The sequence below is a fragment of the Cervus canadensis genome, chromosome 5 (genome assembly GCF_019320065.1).
Source record: "Cervus canadensis isolate Bull #8, Minnesota chromosome 5, ASM1932006v1, whole genome shotgun sequence".
Lineage (NCBI taxonomy): Eukaryota > Metazoa > Chordata > Mammalia > Artiodactyla > Cervidae > Cervus > Cervus canadensis.
In genome coordinates this window covers 47640262-47663950 of record NC_057390.1, presented here as the reverse complement: position 1 = coordinate 47663950, position 23689 = coordinate 47640262, and the positions used below count along the sequence as shown (strand labels likewise).

Genomic DNA, 23689 nt, shown 5'->3' with positions numbered 1-23689 from the left:
CAGACATAGAGAACAGACTTATGGACATGGGGAGAGGGGAGGAGAGGGTGAGATATATGGAAAGAGCAACATGGAAACTTACATTACCATATGTAAAATAGATAGCCAACAGGAATTTGCTGTATGGCTCAGGAAACTCAAACAGGGGCTTGTATCAACCTAGAGGTGTGGCAAGGAGAGGGAGATGGGAGGGAGGTTCAAAATGAAGGGGGTGTATGTATACCTATGGCTGACTCATGTTGAGGTTTGACAGAAAACAACAAAATTCTGTAAAGCAATTATCCTTCAATTAAAAAAAATGTTTTAAAAAAAATTTTTTTAATTGAAAGATAAAAACCATATGATCAAGAGGACCTTCAAGATGACAGAAGCATAGGATGGGGAGAATATCTTCTCCCTCACAAATATATTGAAAAATAACCTGCATGTAGAGCCACTCCCACAGAACATCTTCTGAATGCTGACAGAGGACCCCAGACTTCCAGAAGTTCAAACCAATCTCCCTGGAATGAAGTAGGGCAAAAGATAGATACTAAAAGGGCTACAAAGGATTTCAGAATGGGGACCTGTGCCCTGGGAAAGGGAGTCCTGAAGGAGAGGAGGTTTCTGCACGCTGGGAAACCCCTCACAGGCGGGATCAGGGGGTGCTTTGGAACCTCAGAGGGGAGTGCAGTGCAGCAAGACAGGTGCTCCAAAGGCAAAATAGAGAAAATTCACCACAGAGATTCAGCCAAAGAGCACTTCCCAGTTGAGGAGTGGCTCAAGTGCTCTCCTGTTGGGGTCCTTTAATGGGCCGGAACCTTGTGGTACGGAGTCGACGATAAGAAAGTGAAAGAGAGAAAGAGAGAGAGAGAGAGACAAAAAAGACCCGGGGACCTAAGTTCTGATGGAGCAAATGTGCTTTAATGATTTTTCTATGAGTATATATAGGCTGCAGTACAAGAAACTTCTTTCGGGAATGATAGAGATCAGAAAACCAAATGTACAGCAACCGTTACCAAGGGAACAAGGGGTAATGTTAGTCACAAGGTCAGGAGACAAACCATATCTCAAGAAAGGGGAAGGAGATTAAGCTGTTTTGTCCTATGGAGAATGTTTACTAAAGGAGACTCACGCTTGCCTCACACAATGACCTCAGTCCCTGGGAGCAGCGTGCTGTTCCGCTTGAAGAGGGACAAAGGACTCATGAGAGACAGCATGTAGGAATCCTCCCATCAAACATTCCCTGACACTCTCCTCGGCCCACAGTGAGTGGCGGCTAGCTGCCAAAGCCCAGGCTTCAGGAGTCAGACCTCAGAGAGGGGGGCCAGTGCTGACTGCCACAGAGATACTCTGAGGCAAACCAGGAAAACTCTCAATCTGCCAGAGAAACAAAGGATCATTCCTGCAAGAAGGCTCTAATGCTACACTTCGATTACGCACACTCACAGAACAAGGGACCCCTCCCAAGCAGATGCTGAAAGGGGGTGAGCTGCTTGTGGTCTGCAGCCCCAGAGACAAAGAGATAGGCATGGTGCCAGAGGTGGAAGGCAGAAGAACACTATGAACCCAGCCCCAGAGATCACAACTACTGCCAAGCTGTGAGTGTCACCACCCACATCTTCCTGGGAACCTTAGGGGCTTGGCTCTGCAAAGGGTCCCACAACCTGGGACCAACTGCCCTGGGGAAGCCCACGACCTTCTTCAGACTGGGGCGACCCCTGCACAGCCTCGCTGCAGTGACCACTCCCTACACACCTCAGCACAGCTGAGCAAATGAGCCTGAATAAACTGCTGCTTTCACCCCCTCATGTCTGGGCAGTGAACAGACACGGGAGAGAGACTTAAAAGCAAAGGCGGCCCCAAACCAGAGCAGAACGCCAGGGGCTGTGTGAGCAAAGGAAAGATGGGAAAACTGTCCTAGAAGTTACAGCTGCAGTGACTTAAATTCTAGGATTTAGCCTGAGACTGTATGTTAGGGACAACTGTAGATTTGAGAGAAAATCTAAACTGGAGCAAGACCTGAGTCTGAGCAGAGCCCACACTGCCCACAGTAGGTCTAGAGACCTTCTCAGATATATTGGAGGACTTTCTGAGTAGGCAAGTCAACTGGAACAGGAAAATGGAGAAATTACTTGGACATTCTTCTCACTTCTACTCTCTACATATTTACCTGTTTCCCCCCTTTATATTTTTTTTCTCATACTGCCCTAATGTGGCTCTTTATTACTTCTTTAATTTGTATTTTTTTTTTTTTTAGTGGAGTGCAGTTTATTACACCGGCGGGCCCAAGGCAGAGTCTCCTCTTAGCCAAGGACCCCGACCAGCATTTGTGAAAATCTTTTATACCCCATGTGTACGTGTCCAAACCCACTACCCCAATTCCCTTGAGACTTACATAAACAAAGGAAGGGTAAATACAACTACAATAACCCCATCATTCACGTGTTATGTGTTCAAACAGTCAATAATCAATAAGCCTGCAGTTACATTCCAAATAGTTAATAACCGATAAGCCTGTGCTTACATTCTGATATATACTGTCCGGAGGCAGGGGTGATTAGTGTGTTTTCTCTTAGGCAATGAGTAACCTGGATGTGATCTTCAAGATTCCCCTGCCCAGAGGGGGGTCTTATCCTTCCATTGTCATTCCCACAGGCGCTAAGCACAGAGTTCAGAGTCCACTGGAGAGGTGGCCGCGCACGATCAGCACAGACAGGCCTGAGATGGAGTCCAGGCCCTATGAATTCCTTCTTCATTCCCCCCTCTTGATGCTCTTAGTTTCCATAACGAGCATCATTTATTGAGATATATTGTACCTTAGCCCTCCTGCCACCCACATGAGAGAATGCTATCAACCTCTGGGTTACAAAATTCACAAGGCATTGTAGGAAGCAGGGCCCACAAAGCAGTATGATCAAGATTACTATAACAACAGTTCATTAGACATGGCTTTCACTTGATTTTGCATATCCTCCAAGGCAGCAGATACATCTTCAGACAGGTCAGGGATGTACACACCATTCGCCAAAGTCCCTCCTTGGGCTGCTGTGAGTATGTCTAATGCCATCCTATTTTGAATTACTGCCTTCTTCATCTGAATCTGTTCTTCGTTCAAAGCTTGAATGGCTTTAGTACTGTCTAAGAGGGCCTGTTTACTGCAATTAGTTAAAGCCTCTACTTTAACCATGATATCCGTTGTCCCTACAGAGGGTATAAACAAGGCAGCAAGATAGTCATACCATTGGAACACAGATCGTGTCCATCTTGCATGCAGATAAGGCAGGTTTACTGGAGGCTGCTGTAGGCTAGGCTTAATTCTGCCATGGGCAAAAGCAAATCCTAATGTGCAACGCCGCACCCAGCCAACTGGTAACCATGGCCATAAGTTAAGCCCACAGAGCCACTGGGTCCCATTGGGGGCTACCCAGCGGATTCCAGGATTATATTTCCAGTCGGAACCGGGCCACTGAGCAGACTGATTGGGGTGATAGGTAACTTCCAAGATTTGTTTACTTTGTTCAGGGGACAAATAACAATTCTTTTGGGTCTAGGGGATGGTCTCCAAATCCAACTTTCTGTTCTTTTTGTTCCTAGCAAATAGTAGCAGGGGCAATCAACTGTCCTTTCTCAGGAGTCATCCAGAAATATTCATCTCAGACCTGGTAGTATTGCTCAAGGCACAGGGAGGCCTGTCCCCCTTTTGTAAGGGAGCCCTTTTCCTCTTTAATTCTCATATATGAGGTATAAGCCTTTGTTATCTCCGTAAGGCTGGTGTTCATGTTAAATGTAACCCTATGTCCCTGACCCATTGATGGCTTCTTCTAACACCAGAGGGCAAAGAAAGGTTATGGTTGGTGAGAGAGAGGAAGGTTCCTTTCTGTTGTCAAAGTCTCCATAACGGAGTGACGATACCCACCAGGGGAGTCTGTCTATTACTGACAGGGGCATAGCCCCACATACCCAAGTTCAGAATTGCATTGGTGAGGCCGAGCAGCAGGAGTCGTTTACCCAGCTCTATCCTGTAGAGGGCTCGTCTGGGACCTAGTTTTCTTCTTTCTCCTCAGAATGATCTTGGTTTCCCGTGGGTCGGTGGGGTCCTTCTGGGTGGTCTACTCGGCGTCCTCCGGGTCAGCGTGGTATGCCTTCTTTGCTCTGGTGTGATGGATCAAGGGACAATACCTGCAACTTTAACTGAAGTAGGGGTAGTTAGAATAACATAAGGGCCCTTTCACCAAAGGGCTAGCAAATCATGTTTCCAATCTTTGACCCATACTTGGTCACCAAGTGTAAACTCATGAATCTGTTCCCCAAGGGGGAACGGCACCCTTTCTTGTACAAACTTAGTTACCCGATTTATTACCTTACCCAGTTCTATCTGCTGTGAAATCCTATCCCCCCTTATCTGAGGCAAATTTGTTGACACCTGTTTTCTTATGGGAGGAGGCCTCCCATACAAAATTTCGTGTGGAGAATAGCCTTGGGACTGTGGGGTCATCCTGAGTCTGAGCAGAGCCATTGGGAGCAAGTCCACTCAGGAGCAGTCAGTCTCTCTGATCCACTTGGAGAGTCTCTTTAAGTGTCCGGTTGGTTCATTCCACCATCTCAGAACTCTGGGCCTATATGCAGTGTGCAGTTTAAAGTTTTGCTTACTTGTTATACTAAATCAGCTACAAAAGCCAGGCCATTGCCTGATCTAATGCTGGTAGGAAATCTAAATCTAGGAACCATTTTCCTAATCAGGCACTGGGATACTTCTGATTCTCTTTCAGTCGAGGTAGGAAAAGCTTTTACCCATCTCAAGAATGCACATACCATGACCAGCAGGTAACGGTAGTGTCAGTGAGGTTTCATTTCAGTGAAGTCCACTCCCCGGTGTTCAAGAGGCAGTGTGCCTTTCAGTTGAATACCCGGAGGTTTTTGTCTGAATACCCAAGAGGCAGCATTAACCTGTGAGCAGGCAGCATAGCCTAGGTGGGTCGCTTGGTGTGTTTGGCTTACCAGAGTGTGTGCCAGCTCCTCCGGTACCAATAATTTGCCACTTGGCAATTCCCACCCTCTCTTTTCAGTTTTGATGGCCCCTTCCACTTTGGAATACCCGAGAGCTGTTGTCCCTGTTTTATCAGGCGAGTGCCATCAGTATATAGGACCCAATTAGGGTCTGGAACCTTGAGTCCTTCTTTAAAACAAACCCCAGATACCTTACCTCCTCTTTGTAGATTGTGCCTTCTTTTTCAACACCCGGTAACCTGCTTCCATCAACAGCTGGAGCAGTGCATTTGTCCCTTTCCAGCATTTTTCCTTGGTCTCAGGCAGCCAGCAGCAGGTCATCCCCCTATTGTAGGAGCTGACATCCATACTCTTCCGGATGGAATGAGTCCAGATCAGAAGCCAAGGCTTCCCCAAAGATGGCTGGGAAGTTTTTAAACCCTTGTGGGGGAGTTCAGATGAGCTGTTGTTTGGTGCTCTCCACTGGATCTTCCCATTCAAAGGCAAAGATGGGCTGTGACGCTGGGGCGAGGTGTATGCAGAAGAAGGCATCCTTGAGATCTAGGCAAGTGTAAACCTTAGTCCTCGGTGGGAGGAGGCTAAGTAAGGTATAGGGGTTTGGAACAGTGGGATGTAAAGTCACAGTAGCCTGGTTGACTAGCCTGAGATCTTGTACAGGCCTATAGTCCTGTCCTCCTTCCCTTTTGACTGGCAGGATTGGCATATTCCAAGCCGACTGGCACTCTACTAGAATGCCTGCTTGTTTCAATCTATTGATGTGGGGCAATATGCCGATTCAGGCTCCATCCATAGCGGGTACCGGCGCCCTCTAACCGGGATGGTGCCTGGTTTGAGTTCTATTATCACTGGGGCGTGATGTTTAGCCAGCCTGGGGGGAGGGGGGGTTGTCTTCCACCCAGACCTCAGGGAATAATTGAGTTAGCTCTCTCATGCTCTTCTGGCCCACCCGGTTCTGCCTTCAGAGGCTCATGCAACCTCCACTCATCTTGCGTTGGTATTGAGAGAGAGGGCAAATAAGTCATAGAGTCTGTCCAGAAGGTGGGCCTCTCCTCAGGGGAGAAAGTCACTTGTGCTCCTAGTTTGGAGAGCAAGTCTCTTCCCAACAGGGGTACTGGGCACTCAGGAATGTAGAGGGACTTATGAATCACTTGGTGCCCCCCCCATCTGACATTTTCTGGGCTGGCAAAACGATTTAATCATCTCTTCTCCCGATACCCCAGTTACAGCGGTAGTCTTTGTGGACAGAGGTGCCACAGGTTTTGTTACTACCGACAGTTCTGCTCCTGTATCCACATGAAGTCAATGTTTTGGTCCCCCACTTTTACGGTTACCATGGGCTCTCAGGGACCTGATATCTCTGAGCCCTGGCAGCCCTAGTTAATTTCCAGGTCAGCAAGCCCCACAACTGCGGGAGCTTCCTCTTCCTTGCCTTAGGGCAATCATTTTTCCAGTGGCCAAAAGCTCGGCGCCGGGCACACTGGTTTGGCTGTAACGGGCCCAGGGCCTCCCTTGGGACCAGCTGAAGGACTGTCCTGTCCCTGGGGCAGATGAGGTTTTCCGGAGGGCCCGAGATAGACTTTTCCAGAGCAGCAGCTAGCACTGTAAGTCTCTTGTCTGTTCTCTTTTATTCCCTCCAGCTCTCTGGCAGAGTGCAGTCTCTGCTTAATTCCAACGTCTCCCTCCCCCTCTTGTCAGTACTCACTGGGAGAGGCGGGTATAGCTTGGGCGGTTCGGTTGGAGCCGGATTCTGAAAGTGTTGGCCAGAGGCTTCTGTCACCGGGATCGGAGCCTGACCAAACGGCGGCTCTACGAACTCTGGGAAAGCTGGCGGAGGAGCAGTGACTGTTGCAGAAACTTCACCTGGCCCTGGATCGGGCATTAAGGCGGCCTCCGGTCCTGGTGAAGCACTGGGAGGCAGGCGTGTCATTATCCAGCATGGGGGAGGGGTCAGGTCATCCCCATCCAAATCCTGTAGAATTTCCTTTTTTATCATCAGTCAATTTTTGTGCCATTAATATTTTTCCCTTTTCCTTCTGGATATAGAACCTTGTCCAAGTAGGAGGGTCTCAAGCTAACCCTAGCCATGAGTCAATAGATGGATATTGATCCAGGTGTCCTGGCTCTCCTGTGACTACTGTATAGATTGCTTCCACTATTTTTAAGTTCACGGTGTTCTCTGGTGGCCATCCTGCTCCCATAGGGGGCCATTCGACCTCACAGAGTATGTGGAGGCAGTTAGGCTTCATCTTCACCCCATAGTCTCCTCCTAATCCCTTCTTTAAATTTTTAATCATGCACTCCAATACAGTTGCCTTAGATTCACTTTCCCCCATCTTGCTTACCTTCTCGGACCTTCTTTTACTTTTCCTTTTCGTTCTGTCTACGAAGTTCTCAGTACCCTATGTACTTCTGATATTTCCACTCAGTGACACTTAAATTGCCATTCTGCCTCCTTCCTAATTGGGGTGAGAAGAGCCTTACCTGCCAGACCCCAGAGGGAGAAGGGGGAATCGGCATGTCTTCACCTGCCAGTCAGCATAGCTGAACCAGAACATCACATGGTCCAAGACTATTTCTCCCTTAAAGTCCATTCTGCCTTGGTGGGCTTGATCAGGTGCAGATGAAAACACAGATGGGTTAAATATCCCATGTCCCAGGCCATCTCCGGAAAAGCCAATTCATACTCACTTCTGTATCCCCCTCCTTCTAGCCTAACAGTTTCGAGGGAGTCAAGAATTTCACAGCAGACAGGACACCTCCTGGGGGAGGGCAGAATACGAGCATACAAGGACTAGTTTCCTATCCTAAAAATCTCCTGGCGATCGCTTGGTAATAATTTTCCCTGAGACGGCGTGGACACACCTCCTAAAGGTCCTTCACAAATTTCCTTCCTAAACCCTAGCACGCTCATCGACCTGTGCACCAAGAAATCGCCGCCTGCCTATTCCAGGCTCCTGTGGGTCCCCGCTCCTTCTAGTCCCTCCCAAGGGGGTGATCAGGCCCCCTCTTCCACCCTGCCGGGTGGGTTCCTCCTCACCTGAGCGCTCAGTTCCCCTGCTGCCATCCGCTACCTGCTGATGTGAAAGGTCCGGGCGTTGAGAAGCAGAATCCTTCCAGAGGGGTGAGGCGCCTTCCCCCCTCTAGGAGATTCAAGCTACAAAGCCTCGGGTGGCCTCAAATGAGACCTGTCTCCTCAAAGTGAGGAGTTTCCCGGCCAATGCACCAAATGTTATAGCCACGCTTTCCGGGAAACAAACTCACTCAGAAGGACAATGCAGATAGTGGAGTGCAGTTTATTACACCGGCGGGCCCAAGGCAAAGTCTCCTCTTAGCCAAGGACCTAATTTGTATTTTTTAATAACCTAATTTTTCCTCTTTTAAAAAACCTTATTTTAAAGTAAATTCCATGTTTTTGTTTTTTGGTTTAGATGTCTTATTTTTCACTTTGTATTTTTGAGAGTTTAATTTTTTCTGTGCTTTTGATTTTTGTTTTATTTTATCTTTTGATTTCGTGTCTTTGAGAATCTATTTAAATAATTGTAGTATCTATATTCATTTAGGGGTTTGATTACTGTTTTGATTGTTCTCTTCTCTTTTGACTCTTTTTTTCTTTTTCTCCTTTTACACTCTTTCCTCCTCTGTATAAGTGTGTGAATCTTTTGGGATAATCATGGCTGTTGAGAGTAACTTCACCATTAGTCTAGGGATTTTGTCTTCTGTGCTGTGTGGCCTATGAAATCTTGATGCTAAGGTAAGAAGTCAGGCCTTAACCCCTGAGGGAGGAGACTCAACTCCAGGACTTTGGACCACTAGAGAGCTCCTGATCCCACAGATCATTAATAGGCCAGAAATCTCCCTAAGGCCTCAAGTGTAAATGGGCTAAATAGTCAAACCAAATGACATAGATTGACTGAATGGATTAAAAAAAAAAAAATCCCTATATATACTGTCTGTAAGAAACCCATCTCAGACCTAGGGATGCATACAGATTGAATGTGAGGAGCTGGATAACGTAATTCCATGCAAAAGTAAATCAAAAGAAAGTGGGAGTAGCAATACTCATATCAGATAAAATAGACTTCAAACTAAACTCCGTTACAAGAAACAAAGGACAATGCTTAATGATCAATGGATCAAACCAAGAAGAAGATGTAAAAATTATAAATCTGTTTGCATCCAACATAGGAGCTCCTCAACACAAGCCAAATGCTAATATTTATTAATGAGGAAATCTACAGTAACAGAATAATAGTGGGGAAATTTAACACCCTGCTCACAACAATGAACAGATCATCCAGCAGAAAACAAGAAAATGGTATATTGAACCGGTTGGACCTACTTGATATCTATAGAGCATTTCATCCAAAAACAATAGATTTCACTTTTTTTTAAAGTTCACATAGGCTATTCTTCAGCATAGATCAAATCAGTTCAGTTCAGTTCAGTCACTCGGTCATGTCTGAATCTTTGCGACCCCATGGACTGCAGCACACCAGGCCTCCCTGTCCATCACCAACTCCCGGAGGCTGCTCAAACTCATGTCCATCAAGTAAGTGATGCCATCCAACCATCTTTTGTGTGTGTGTGTGTGTATGTGTAATAAAGTTTTATTAAAGTATAAAGGAGATAGAGAAAGCTTCTGACATAGGCATCAGAAGGGGGCAAAAGAGTACCCCCTTTGCTAGTGTTAGCAATGGAGTTATATACTCTCCAATGAATCCAAAGAATGTCTGGAGGTTGTAAAGACCTCACCAGACCTACTCCCATAATTTACTTTTTAAGATAACAGAGTTGGCCGGAAGGTTTAACCCAAAGATTGTCCTCAGGCAGGATACATCCTTGTAAAGACCAGACCTACTCCCATAATTTATGTTTTAAGATAACAGAATTAGCCAGAGGGTTTAATCCAAAGACTGTCCTCAGGCAGGATACATTATTGTTATATAATCCTAAGGAATGTAGAGGAAAAAAAGTAAAAAAGTTTGTTCCTTCTTCCTCCTTGAATATCCCAGACCTCTCTCTCCTTGGAGACCCCTAGACTTCTTATCAACCTGCCTAGGAAATGACTCTCATTCCCCCCTTTTCTTTTAGGAGAATTATGTTGCCTAGGGAAAAGGGACGTCGTTCTCATTCCATAACTGCTTCCGAGCTGACAAGGGGCGTTGTCCCTAAATTGGTGAGGCAACATATTCTCCTAATCCTCATAGTGAGGATGTCTGATCCAGGGGCTCCAAGTAATAGTTAGAGGAGGCTGTGGCACTCATAGGAGCTCGGACAACTATTTGTAAATTAAAAGCTTTTAGATGGTTAGAAAACCCCATTATACAGTTACAGATGTAAGGCAAAATAGTCATTAAACCAAGTTAAAATCAAAATGAAGTCACATTATGTCCATAGTTAAGGTACAAAGTATTACACCAGTCCATTCTAGGGTTGTTAGATGTCATTAGAGGAAGAAGAGACATCACATGTGATTGTTGTCGAAGGTATTCGCAGACTTGGAGAAAGTCTTTTCCTTGAAGTGGAGATGTCCACCACGGGAAGCCTTCCACCGATGAAGTGGGGAGTGCTCCGCAGACCCAGCAGTTAGACCGATTGTGGAATGCAGCATAGGAGTGAGCCCAGGACAGGAAGGCATTGTCTTGAGGATCAAATGGCAGACTCAGGATTTCTGGAGTCAGCAGAAGTAGGCTCACATAGATTATCAGGCCCATCTTGTCCTGAAGGATCCTGGATGAGCCCCCAAGATGAAATGTTGTTGCTGAACGATGAGACGCGGGATTCTTGGCCTCCAGAGGAGATGAATTCAATCCGGGGCCAGAGACGAGGCTGGATGGCTCAGAGCTTTTGTGTAATAAAGTTTTATTAAAGTATAAAGGAGATAGACAAAGCTTCTGACATAGGCATCAGAAGGGGGCAAAAGAGTACCCCCCCATCCAACCATCTTATCCACTCTCATCCCCTTCTCCTGCCTTCAATCTTTCTCAGCATGAGGGTCTTTTCCAATGAGTCCGTTCTTCAAATCAGGTGGCCAAGTACTGGAGCTTCAGCTTCAACATCAGTCCTTTCAATGAGTATTAAGGACTGATTTCCTTTAGAATGGACTGGTTCCATCTCCTTGCAGTCCAAGGGACTCTCAAGAGTCTCCTCCAACACCACAGTTCAAAAGCATCAATTCTTCAGTGCTCAGCTCTCTTTATGGTCCAACTCTCACATCCATACATGACTACTGGAAAAACCATAGCTTTTACTAGATGGACCTTTTTTGGCAAAGTAATGTCTCTGCTTTTTAATATGCTGTCTAGGTTGGTCATAACTTTTCTTCCAAGGAGCAAGCATCTTTTAATTTCATGGCTGCAGACAAAATCTGCAGTGATTTTGGAGTCCCTAAAAATAAAGTCTGACACTGTTTCCATTGTTTCCCCATCTATCTGCCATGAAGTGATGGGACCAGGTGCCATGATCTTAGTCTTTTGAATGCTGAGTTTTAAGCCAGCTTTTTCACTCTCTTCTTTCACTTTCAATAAGAGGCTCTGCAGTTCCTCTTTGCTTTCTGCCATAAGAGTGGTGTCATCTGCATATCTGAGGTTATTGATATTTCTCCTGGCAATCTTGATTCCAGTTTGTGCTTCATCCAGCACACATTTTGCATGATGTACTCTGTGTAGAAGTTAAATAAACAGGGTGAAAACATACAGCCTGGACATAATCCTTTCCCAATTTGGAATTATATGGAACAACCAATTTGCAAAAACCAGTCTGTTGTTCCATGTCCGGTTCTAACTGTTACTTCTTAATCTGTATACAGATTTCTCTGGAAGCAGGTAAGGTGGTCTGGTATTCCCATCTCTTTAAGAATTTTCCACAGTTTATTGTGATCCACACAGTCAAAGGCTTTGGCATAGTCAATAAAGCAGAAGTAGATGTTTTTCTGGAACTCTCTTGCTTTTTCTACGCCCCAAAGGATGTTGGCAATTTGATTTCTAGTTCCTCTGCCTTTTCTAAATCCAAAATATCTGGAAGTTCTCAGTTCATGCACTGTTGAAGTATTGCTTGGAGAATTTTGACCAATACTTGGCTAGCATGTGAGATAAGTGCAATTCTGTTGATAGTTTGAACATTCTTTGGTATTGCCCTTATTTGAGATTGGAATGAAAACTGACATTTTCCAGTCCTGTGACCACTGCTGAGTTTTCCAAATTTGCTGACATATTGAGTGCAGCATTTTAATAGCATCATCTTTAGGACTTGAAATAGCTCAGCTGAAATTCCATTACCTCCACTAGCTTTGTTCACAGTGGTGCTTCCTAAGGACCACTTGACTTCAAATTCCAGGATCTCTGGCTCTAGGTGAGTGATCACACCATCATGGTTATTTGGGTCATTAGGATCTTTTTTGTTCTTTTGTTCTTCTGTGTATTCTTGCCACCTCTTCTTAATATCTTCTGCTTCTGTTAGGTCCATACCATTTCTGTCCTTTATTGTGCCCATCTTTGGATGAAATGTTCCCTTACTATCTCTAATTTTCTTGAAGATAGATCTAGTCTTTCCCATTCTATTGTTTTCCTCTATTTCTTTGCATTGATCACTGAGGAAGGCTTTCTTATCTCTCCTTGCTATTCTTTGGAACTCTGCATTCAGATAGGTATATCTTTCCTTTTCTCCTTTGCCTCCTCAGACAACCATTTTGCCTTTTTGCATTTCTTTTTCTTGGGGATGGCCTTGATCCCTGCCTCTTGTACAATGTCACAAACCTCCATACATAGTTCTTCAGGTATTCTGTCTATCAGATCTAATCCCTTGAATCTATTTCTCACTTCCACTGTATAATCATAAGGGATTTGATTTAGGTCATACCTGAATGGTCTAGTGGTTTTCCCTACTTTCTTCAATTTAAGTCTGAATTTGGCAATAAGGAATTCATGATCTGAGCCACAGTCAGCTCCCGGTCTTGTTTTTGCTGACTGTATAGAGCTTCTCCGTCTTCAGCTGCAAAGAATATAATCAATCTGATTTCGGTATTGACCATCTGGTGATGTCCATGTGTAGAGTCGTCTCTTGTGTTGTTGGAAGAGGGCGTTTGCTATAACCAGTGTGTTCTCTTGGCAAAACTCTGTTAGCCTTTGCCCTGCTTCATTTTGTACTCCAGGGCCAAATTTGCCTGTTACTCCAGGTATTTTGATTTCCTACTTTTGCATTCTAGTCCCCTATGATGAAAAGAGCATCATTTTTTTTTTTTTTGTATTAGTTCTAGAAGGTCTTATAGGTCATCATAGAGCTGTCCAACTTCAGCTTCTTTGGCATTAGTGGTTGGGGCATAGACTTGGATTACTGTGATATTGAATGGTTTGCCTTGGAAGCGAACAGAGATCATTCTGTCATGTTTAAGATTGCACCATGTACTGCATTTTGACTCTTGTTGAATATGAGGGCTATTCCATTTCTTCTAAGGGATTCTTGCCCACAGTACTAGATATAATGGTCTTCTGAATTAATTTTGCCCATTCCAGTCCATTTTAGTTCACTGATTCCTAAAATGTCAGTGTTCATTCTTGCCATCTCCTATTTACCACTTCCAGTTTACCTTGATTCAGGGACCTAACATTTCAGGTTCCTTTGCAATATTCATCATTACAGCATAGGACTTTACTTTCATCCACCACTAGGCACATTCACAACTGGGTCTTGTTTTTACCATGATCTTAGTTTTTTAATAATTAGTTTCAGGCTGGCTCTTTCACTCTCCTCCTTCACCCTCATCAAGAGGCTCTTTAGTCCCTCTTCAGTTTCTGCCATTAGAGTGGTGTCATCCACATATCTGAAGTTGTTGACATTTCTCCCACCTATCTTGATTTCAGCTTGTAACTCATCCAGCCCAGCATTTCTCATGATGTGCTCAGCATATAGACTGAACAACAGACAGCCCTGTTGTACTCCTTTCTCAATCTTGAACCAGTCAGTTGTTCCAGACAGAGTTCTAACTGTTGCTTCTTGACCGGCATACAGATTTCTCAAGAGACGTGTAAGATGGTCTGGTATTCCCATCTCTTTAAGAGCTTTCCATAGTTTCTTATGGTCCACATAGTCAAAGGCTTTGATGTGTCAATGAAACAGAGGTAATTTTCTGGAATTCCCTAGCTTTCTCTATAATCCATTGAATATTGGCAATTTGATCTCTGGTCCCTCTTCCTTCTCTAAATCCAGCTTGGACATCTGGAAGTTCTTGGTTTGCATAATGCTGAAGCCTAGCTTGCAAGATTTTAAGCATGACCATACTAGCATGGGAGATGAGTGCAATTGTCAGATGGTTAGCACATTCTTTAGTACTATCCTTCTTGGCAACTGGACTGAGGATTGACCTTTTCCAGTCCTGTGGCCATTGCTGGGTCTTCCAGATTTGCTGACATATTGAATGCAATACCTTGATAGCACCATTCTCTAGGGTTTTGAACAGTTCTACTGGAATTTCATCACATCCACTAGCTTTATTAGCAGCAGTGCTTCCTAAGGCCCACATGACTTCACACTCCAGAATGTCTGGCTCTTTGTGGCTTAACACACCATGTGGTTCACTTGAATCTTTTTTATACAGTTCTTCTGTGTATTCCTTCCATTTATTCTTGATCTCTTCTGTGACTACTACGTCTCCACCATTTATGTCCTTTATTGTGCCCATCTTTGGGCAAAATGTTCCCTTGATAGCTCCAATTTTCCTGAAGAGATCTCTGGTCTTTCCTCTTCTGTTGCTTTCTTCTAGTTTTATACACTGTTCATTGAAGAAGGCCTTCTTGTCTCTCCGTGCTGGTCTTTAGAAATCTGTGTTTAGTTGGATACATCTTTCTCTTTCTCCCTTGCTTTTCTCTTCTCTTCCATCTTTAGCTATCTGTAAGTCCTCCTCAGATAACTACTTTGCCTTCTTGCTTTTCTTTTTCTTTGGGATGGTTTTGTTTGCTGCCTCCATAATATTGAAGGTACAATATTATGGACCTCCATTCATAGTTCTTTAGGCACGCTGTTAATTAGATCTAATCCCTTGAACCTCTACCACATAGTCATAGGGGATTTGATTTAAGTCATACCTGGCTGGTCTAGTGGTCTTCCCCACTCTTTAGTTTAAGCCTGAATTTTGCTATGAGAAGCTGATGATCTGAGTCACAGTCAGCTCCAGGTCTTGTTTTTCCCAACTGTGTACGGCTTCTCCATCTTTGACTACAAAGAATATAAACAATTTGATTTCGGTATTGGCCATTTGGTGATGTTCCATGTGTCTGGTGGTAGAAGTAAAGTATGATTCTGTAAAGAACAATATTGCATAGGAACCTGGAATGTCAGTTCCATGAATCAAGGTAAACTGTGTCAACTACAAATTGGCACTTACCAAGAGCATTGCCAACAAGTGAACAACAAAGGCAATTGCCATCTTCCTCTAAGGAGATTAAACACCATGCTGCTATAGCTATTGACCTTCAACAACCCAGGAGAAAGTTCAGCATGGAGTGAGTCACTCTGTGCTCCAGGGAATTTGGTGGGACAGGTCTTATAGATGGATGTTTTTAGGAATAGATTTTATGATCTCGATCCTTGCATTTCCTCATATCTCAGTTCAGTTCAGTCACTCGGTCGTGTCTGACCCTTTGCAAACCTATGAATTGCAGCATGCCAGGCCTCCCTGTCCATCACCAACTCCCGGAGCTTACTCAAACTCATGACCATTGAGTCAGTGATGCCATCCAGCCATCTCATCCTCTGTCGTCAACTTCTCGTCCTGCCCCCAATCCCTCCCAGCATCAGAGTCTTTTCCAATGAGTCAACTCCTCACATGAGGTGACCAAAGTATTGGAGTTTCAGCTTCAGCATCAGTCCTTCCAATGGACACTCAGGACTGATCTCCTTTAGGATGGACTTGTTGGATCTCCTTGCAGTCCAAGGGACTCTCAAGAGTCTTCTTCTGCCGGAGCCTGCCAGCAAACGAACCGGTCACGGACGCAATCGCCGAAATACCTAAGAAAATAAAGACTCGGAAAGATGGGGTTGAGAGAGACGGAGTCAGCTCTTGACTGAAACTGACAACTGACAACTTTATTGAGGGGTAACATACATATATATGCTAACAGGACTCACTAAATTTAGATCAAGGACATGTATACATGCAGAATCGCAGGCATTAGTCTTCGCTCAGGAATTTTATCTTAACTCTTTAAGACTAGCAGAGCAAGGGACTAGCGTCTTAGTATGATTACAATCAGTTACAGGTTACCTAGACATAAACCATAAACAGGAGCCTGACAATCAGGAAAATGGGTAAAAGGTCGCTACAGCAGTTTCCTTGAGGGAGGTAAGGAAGGCCAACCTGCACTTTAATAAATCAGGGGTGGCGGGACAGAGAGGGACCTCTTGATCTCTCTCAGGGCCAAGAAGGAGCCTGAGCAGTCAGGCCGGCTCCCTGCATCTCCCCCTTTTCTTTTGACTAATGGCCTTTATATCTCCCTCAAGGGAAATGGCTGCATTTGCAAACGGGAAAACATCAACAATCTTTTATTTATCATTTCAGATAGGCACTGACAAATGCAAGGGCCAAAACACAGCAATAATAATATGCATATAATAATAAAAATTATAGATTTCCACCAACCACCATGAAACCAGGCGGATATCTGACTCCAAATGCTGGAGTCAGAAAAATCCATAGCGGCTACTTGTTGTTTCATATCTTCTAAAGCATCAGAAACATTTGAGGAATAATCAGGAATATATACACAGCACTCCATTTTTATTAAGGCACATGTCCCCCCTTGAGAGGCTGTTAGAATATCCAGAGCCATACGATTTTGTAGAACGGCTTTTCTCATCTGTTTTTGTTCTTCATTAAGAGCCTCTAAAGCTCTTCTAGTATCTGTCAAAGCTTGTTTTGTAAAATTGTTCAAAGCCTCTACTCTGAGCAGAATATCAGTGGCTCCTAAAGAGGGCACAAAAATTGAGGCTAAATAATCATACCAATGAAAAACAGAGCGTGACCATCGGGCTTTAACATAAGGTAAATTAACAGGATGACTAATTTTTTGCTTATGAATTCTTCCAGGGGCAAACACAAACCCTAGGGTACATCTCCCCACCCATCCTACAGGGAGCCAGGGCCAAAGATTGTATCCACAAATCCATCGAGTGTTATTTGGGGCTACCCATCTTATACCAGGGCCATTTTCCCAATCTGTCCCTGGCCATTTAACAGACTTGTTGGCAATAAACGTTACATCCATTACAGTCTTACATTTTTGGGTAGGCAATAGTCCCATATGTTTCATGTGATATCTTGGAAATTCCCGGCCTCCAAATGTTGGTACATGAGTCTTTTGCTCCCAGCAAATGTCGGCAGGGGTCAGTAGCTGTCCTTTTTCAGGGGTCATCCAGAAATATTCATCCCAAATTTGGTAGTAGTCACCCTCAAATCGATTAAAATCATTAGGAGAAGAAACGGATCTATTTTCGTAATATGAGTATGCATTAACAATTTCCTGATAACTTTGTGTTACATCAAAATAAAAAGAAGAAGCGTCTAAAGGATCAGAGCATCGAGTATCTATATCAAAATTAACTGTAATTAAGCTTCGATGTTTCTTCTGATATTTTTTTAAAAAATCACATAAAGCCGAAGTTTCATTTTTTGGAAAAGGAAGCACCCACCAAGGCAATCCTTCGGTAACCGATAATGGCATGCTTGTGCAGACCCAACAGGCTGTTTCATTGTAGAAGTCAGCATAAGAATGAGCCCAGGAAACAAAAGCATTGGCTTCAGCCTGAGGGAAGGCTTGATTGATTATCGCACAAGCCAAAGTGAGCACAATGTAAGCTAGGGCTTGTCGAGGTTGAGCCGTCTCTGCAGCCATCCTCCTTGCTTGAAGAATAAACTCATGCATCTGCTGATTTGTCGGGAGAAGATTCCTCTGCTGAAGAGTCAGACGACTCATCTGCTGGTTTAGGGATCTCCTCCGTCTGGCGTACCAGCCTTTCCGGGAGCCAGCGCGGTGCTTCGGCATCCTGTGGAAAAACACGTACATGACCCCTCCCCCAAATTAACATGGGATCTGGGCCATGCCAGTTATTATCTAGCTGGTCCTTCCACAAGACCATCGGCCTTCTGCTGGAAATCTGAGGGTCCCAAAATCTCTGCGTGGCTGAATGTCCTTCTTTATCTAAAATTAAAAAATTTAAAATGTATAAAGCATGATTAAGGTAATTTCTGGGTAGAAGGGGGTAGAGCTCCCCCCTCTGTATTTTTTGAAGCTGTAATTTCAAAGTTTGATTGGCACATTCCACAATGGCTTGACCTTGTGGATTATAAGGAATGCCTGTTTTTAGGGTGATAGAAAAAGAGGAACAAAAATTTTTGAAGGCAGAGGAAACATAGCCGGGGCCATTATCAGTTTTTATAATCTTTGGCGTGCCTAAAATGGAAAAAGCATAAAGACAATGCGAGATAGAATGTTTTGCGGCTTCACCAGTCTGTAAGGATGCCACAATATATCCTGAAAAGGTGTCAATAGATACATGAACGTACTTTAAACAACCAAAAGAGGGGACATGAGTGACATCCATTTGCCAAAGATGATTCGGTAGAAGCCCGAGAGGATTAACGCCAAGATGTGGAACTGAGAGAAACTTATTGTCACCCTGATTATTTAACGTCTGTACAGAGTACATCATGCAAAATGCTGGGCTGGATGAAGCACAAGCTGGAATCAAGACTGCCAGGAGAAATACCTCTAACCTCAAATATGCAGATGACACCACCCTTGAGGCAGAAAGTGAAGAGGAACTAAACAGCTTCTTGATAAGGGTGAAACAGAGGAGTGAAAAACCTGGCTTAAAACTCAACATTCAAAAAACTAAGATCATGGCATCTGGTCCCATCACTTCATTGCAAATAGATGGGAAAATAATGGAAACAGTGAGAGACTTTATTTTCTTGGGCTCTGAAATCACTGCAGATGTTGACCGCAGCCATAAAATTAAAAGATGCTTGCTCCTTGGAAGAAAAGTTATGACCAACCTAGACAGCATATTAAAAAGCAGAGACATTACTTTGCCAAAAAAGGTCCATCTAGTAAAAGCTATGGTTTTTCCAGTAGTTGTGTATGGATGTGACAGTTGGACCATAAAGAGAGCTGAGTGCTGAAGAATTGATGCTTTTGAACTGTGGTGTTGGAGGAGACTCTTGAGAGTCCCTTGGACTGCAAGGAGATCCAACCAGTCCATCCTAAAGGAGATCAGTCCTGAGTGTCCATTGGAAGGACTGATGCTGAAGCTGAAGCTCCAGTACTTTGGCCACCTGATTTGAAGAACAGACTCATTGGAAAATACCCTGATGCTGGGAAAGATTGAAGGCAGGAAGAGAACGTGATGACAGAGGAGGAGATGGTTGTATGTCATCACCGACTGGATGGATGTGAATTTGAGCAAGCTCTGGGAGTTAGTGATGGACGGGGAAGCCTGGTGTGCTGCAGTTCATGGGGTCGCAAAGAGTAGGACATGACTGAGTGACTGAACTGAGGGTGGGCTTGCTCCATGAGAAATCATTCCCAATGAACCAGTTCAGGATAGAGTCCAACAGTACCCCCCTCTGCAAATGGGTACCCCAACCAAACTGGCTTGTCCTGTAAAGGAAAAGCCCAGATTTAGGTGGAAAATGTTCTTGTTATGCACCCCGGAGTGACTTACCCTCCAGAATCAACAAACGAACTGGCTGAACAAGCTATCGAATTGGATAGACTTATCTTACAAACTGAGTCTGACTCTAGAAGTTTATCCGTTCCTTGTCTCAACTTCCAAGCCCTGGGGGCAGCTGGCGCTGATTCAGAGAATCTTGAAGGAAAGAACCTCAGACAACAAATTGTCCCAGCAGCTTCTAGGGTCTTGCCCAAATATTCCCTATTCAGAGCCAGCTAGCCATGAGTAGCAAGGCTTCTGGTAGGCTAAGCCAAATTTTTACCGATTGCTGCACAACAGGCCAATGAATTCATTGAGAGCTGAGGTGTTGAGGCAAGGAAGAGACTTTAATCAGGGAGCCAGCTGACTGAGAAGAAAGCAGGCTAGCACCCCAAAATAATCATCTTGTCAGGGCCTGGTTGCCAGGTCCTTTTATGGATGGCAGGGAGGTGAGGAAATAAAGAAAAAAAAGTCTATTCAATCCTTGCAAATGTCCCCTAGAATAGCAAGCCTCAGGCAGGGGAATGTGTTAGTTTCACTTCCTACAGCCCTTCACAGGTGGGAGGCTCAGGTGGCAGGCCATTTTGTTTGCTTACTGTAACAAAAAGGGCTAAAGTCACAGAAGCAGAGCCAGTGTAAATTTAAAATGAACCCTTCCAGGTTACACTTCCAATACCAAAGACACACAACCAGAAAAATCTCCAACAAGGGGTTAAAGCTGGAACAAGATGTGGTACATATATACAGTAGACTATTTCTCACTCATTAAAAACAGTTACTGAAATTAAGGAATAGAGACACTGTTGGCCACAGATGGACCCTGAAGGATCATAGGCACAGGGAAGTCAGGCAGGCAGAGGAAGACTATGGTATAGGATATACCTTCCCAGCAGAAGAAAAATAGACATACAAGGCAAAAAACTTACAATCCGAAAAGAGACTCAGAGAATTCAAAGACAATAAAGGGTTCCAGGAAAAAAAGAATATGTGAAGGGTCTTAAATGAATTAGGAAGTCCTTATCCTCATAGACAAGAAATGTGACTCTGTAATCCACAAGGAATATTCTTTTCTCTCCTTCCAGCCTACCTTCCTTGCATAGATATGCAGAAATCTGTAACTCTAAGAGATAATCCACAATAATTATCTCCTAAGTTTGTTCTATGCATACACAGAAAAGTATAACTGAGATAGATAATTCAGAAGGACCTGATGTTCAGGATTCTTCTCATTCTTATATGGCAAAAAAAAAAAAAAAATAGAGCTATCCCATCCCATAAATACGTATGCCAGAGTCAGGAGGCTGTATGCTGACAAAAACCACAAATTGCAGCTAGAGCGCGCTACACTGCAGCATGGACAAGATGGTAAGAAAAGGAGAGGAGAGGAAAGCAGTGCCTACGCTCTTATCTCCCCGACTTGGGATTCTATCACGTCCCCTGGAGCCTGGACAGGCTTCTGTCCCACTGGTGAACAGGGGGTGGTTGACACAGCCTGGCAGGGCGCCCATGGTCAACCCTTTTAAAGGTCTACTGTCACCTATGTTCTGGCTGGGACCAGAGTCCCGTGTGGTATCAAGGCCGCAAGGGGTTTGAAGGCAAGGTTCAGCGAGCCTCGACCTCTCCTGGTGCTGGGGATCCCAGCTTAAGCCTCGTTCCTGAGAGTGCAGCCTCCTAGCACTAGCACCTAAGCACCTCAGCAGCGTGCTGTGGTCCCGGAAGGCTGTTTGTGTGATGCTTTAGGGAGAAAGATAACTGAGATTCAAGCCCTTTCGGGTTAGCTCAGGCACATTCCTCCTTATTTCACTGCCCAAGAAGAAAACTTTCCCTAAGGTTTTGGTTACCGCAGGAACCAAAGGTAGGCTGAATAATGCTGCTGCCTTGTGGACATTTTCTGTAACTACAACATTCTCTCCGGTGTTCACTGGCAACTCAAATCATGAGGGCTGGATTTCTGTTAATAACAGAAATCAACATTACCCGCCTCAGGAAATATCCTGGGGCAGGTAATGGAGAAATAAATTCCAAACACAGCCAACTTTCAGCCCAATTGTCAAAGGCAAATTCTCCTGACAACCTTTTAGGGAGAAAAAAGAAAAAAAAAAAACAAACAAACAAACAAAATCAAACTTCCACAACAGGACAAGATACTAAGGCTCCCTAATTGCTGGAGGAGTGCCATTCAAAACGACAATGGGAAATCAAATCCCACCAGTCACAGGGGTCATCATCGCCAACTACAACTGATAAATGCAAGAGAGAGCCTGGAGGAAAAAGAATCCCCCTCAACTGTCTCTGGGACAGTTTCTGAATGTCTGAAAACATACTCTCAGAGAGATTAAAACTAGGATCTGACATTCCCACACCTTGGGCTATATCCTGAGGAAACCATTGATCAAAAGGCACAGACACCCCAACAAAGCTTCAGCACTGCTTCTGATAGCTGAGACACACTACCAGCAAAATCTCCAACAAGGGATTAAAGCTGAAACAAGGTGTGGTACATATATACAGTAGGCTATTTCTCACTCATAAAAAACCATCACTGAAATTAGGTAATTATGACAGTAGTAGCCACAGGGATGGTCCTTGAAGGATCATACTAAGGGAAGTCTGTCAGGCAGAGGAAGACCTGGTATATGAGGTAACTCCCAGGCAAAATAAATGTAGACATTCAAGGCGCCAAGCTTACAACCCAAAAAGAGACTGAGAATTCAAAGTCAAACAAAGGACTCCAGAGAAACTAAGTGACGGCCCAGGAATGAATTAGAATGTCCGTGTCTATGTACACAAGAAATCTGTATTGTAATAGATAATGTACAGTGATTATCCCCTTCCTTCCTTTCTAACTTCCTTCCATATATAGACAGCAATCTGTATCTCTAAAGACAGAAATCTGTATCTCTAAGAGATAATCCACAAAAATTATTTCCTAACTTCCTTCTTTATGTACACAGAAAAGTGTATCTGAGATATATAATTCACAAGGACCTGATACTTGGCACTCTTCTCGACCTTCTACAGTAAAAAGTTCAAAAATGCAGTAGATACACCATGGATATCTTATACCTGAATCAAGCGGCTATATACTGCGGACAAGCACAACGCTGCAAATCGACTATCCTCCAACACAGCACCAGCACAATGTTAAAGAACAAGAAACAAAAACAACGCCTGCTTTATTCCCTCTGACCTCCTTGACTTGGGCTGTGATCCATCCTGGAGCCTCTGCAGGCTTGGCTCTCCAGGCTAGACTGCTGTGTTTTTGTGACAGCCTGGCAGGGTGTTCATTGAGCCCTTTTTAAGCCTATACAGTCTGCTATGCTCTGGTTGGGACCAGAGACCTGAGTGGGATCAAGTCCTCGAAGACCTTGGGGGCAATAGTCACCTAACCTCCACCTCTCCTGGTGCTGGAGCTCCCAGCTCGAGCCTCCTTCCTGAGAGTGCAGACTCCTAGGCCCTGAGCAAGGTGCTGTGGCTCCCATTGGGATTAGTGTGGAAGCGTGTGTGTGTGTGCGCGCGCGCGCGAGTGTGATGCTTTATGGTGGAAAAAGCAGAGAGACACAAGCTCTTAAATTTTCCTTCAGGCACATTCCACTCTGTTTCACAATGCTGGAAGCTGACTTTCCCTAAGGCTCTCTTTGCCCCAGAGTGAGCATCAAATAAGTGCTGCCAACTTGTGGACATTTTCTGTAACTACAACTTGACCAAAGGCATTTACCAGCACCTCCAATTCACAAGGGGGCAGGGGTGCTGCCATTGACAGCTTGCCTCCAGCAAGGTCCTGGGGTAAATATTAGAGAAATAAATTGCAAACACACCCAACTTGCAAGTTTCCAATCAAAATGTAAATTTTCCACACATTCCTAAAAATAAAAAATTTTTTAAATGAAAGAAAAAATACCCTAAGCACCACAAAACAAGATGCTCAGCATCCCTAATTATTGCAGGAGGAATGCTAATCAAAAAGACAACAAGAAATCAAATCCCACCAGTCAAA

The 23689-nt window shown here is 44.3% G+C and overlaps 1 protein-coding gene and 1 pseudogene across 1 annotated transcript; both read right to left on the bottom strand.

Moving 5' to 3' along the window:
* Positions 1-2822: 2822 nt before the first annotated feature.
* LOC122442619 lies at positions 2823-10616 on the bottom strand (annotated as a pseudogene).
* Positions 10617-16054: 5438 nt separating this feature from the next.
* LOC122442618 (endogenous retrovirus group PABLB member 1 Env polyprotein-like) lies at positions 16055-22823 on the bottom strand. Its single transcript, XM_043470470.1, has 2 exons — positions 22759-22823; positions 16055-18024 (listed from the first exon to the last, which is right to left on the bottom strand). The coding sequence occupies exon 2, from the start codon at positions 18021-18023 to the stop codon at positions 16467-16469; it is 1557 nt and encodes a 518-aa protein (XP_043326405.1). The 5' UTR covers position 18024; positions 22759-22823; the 3' UTR covers positions 16055-16466.
* Positions 22824-23689: the final 866 nt, after the last annotated feature.

What these genes read in the sequence shown, in the direction of transcription:
- LOC122442618 (XM_043470470.1), bottom strand. Translation starts at nt 18,023, where the DNA reads ATGCCGAAGCACCGCGCTGGCTCCCGGAAAGGCTGGTACGCCAGACGG.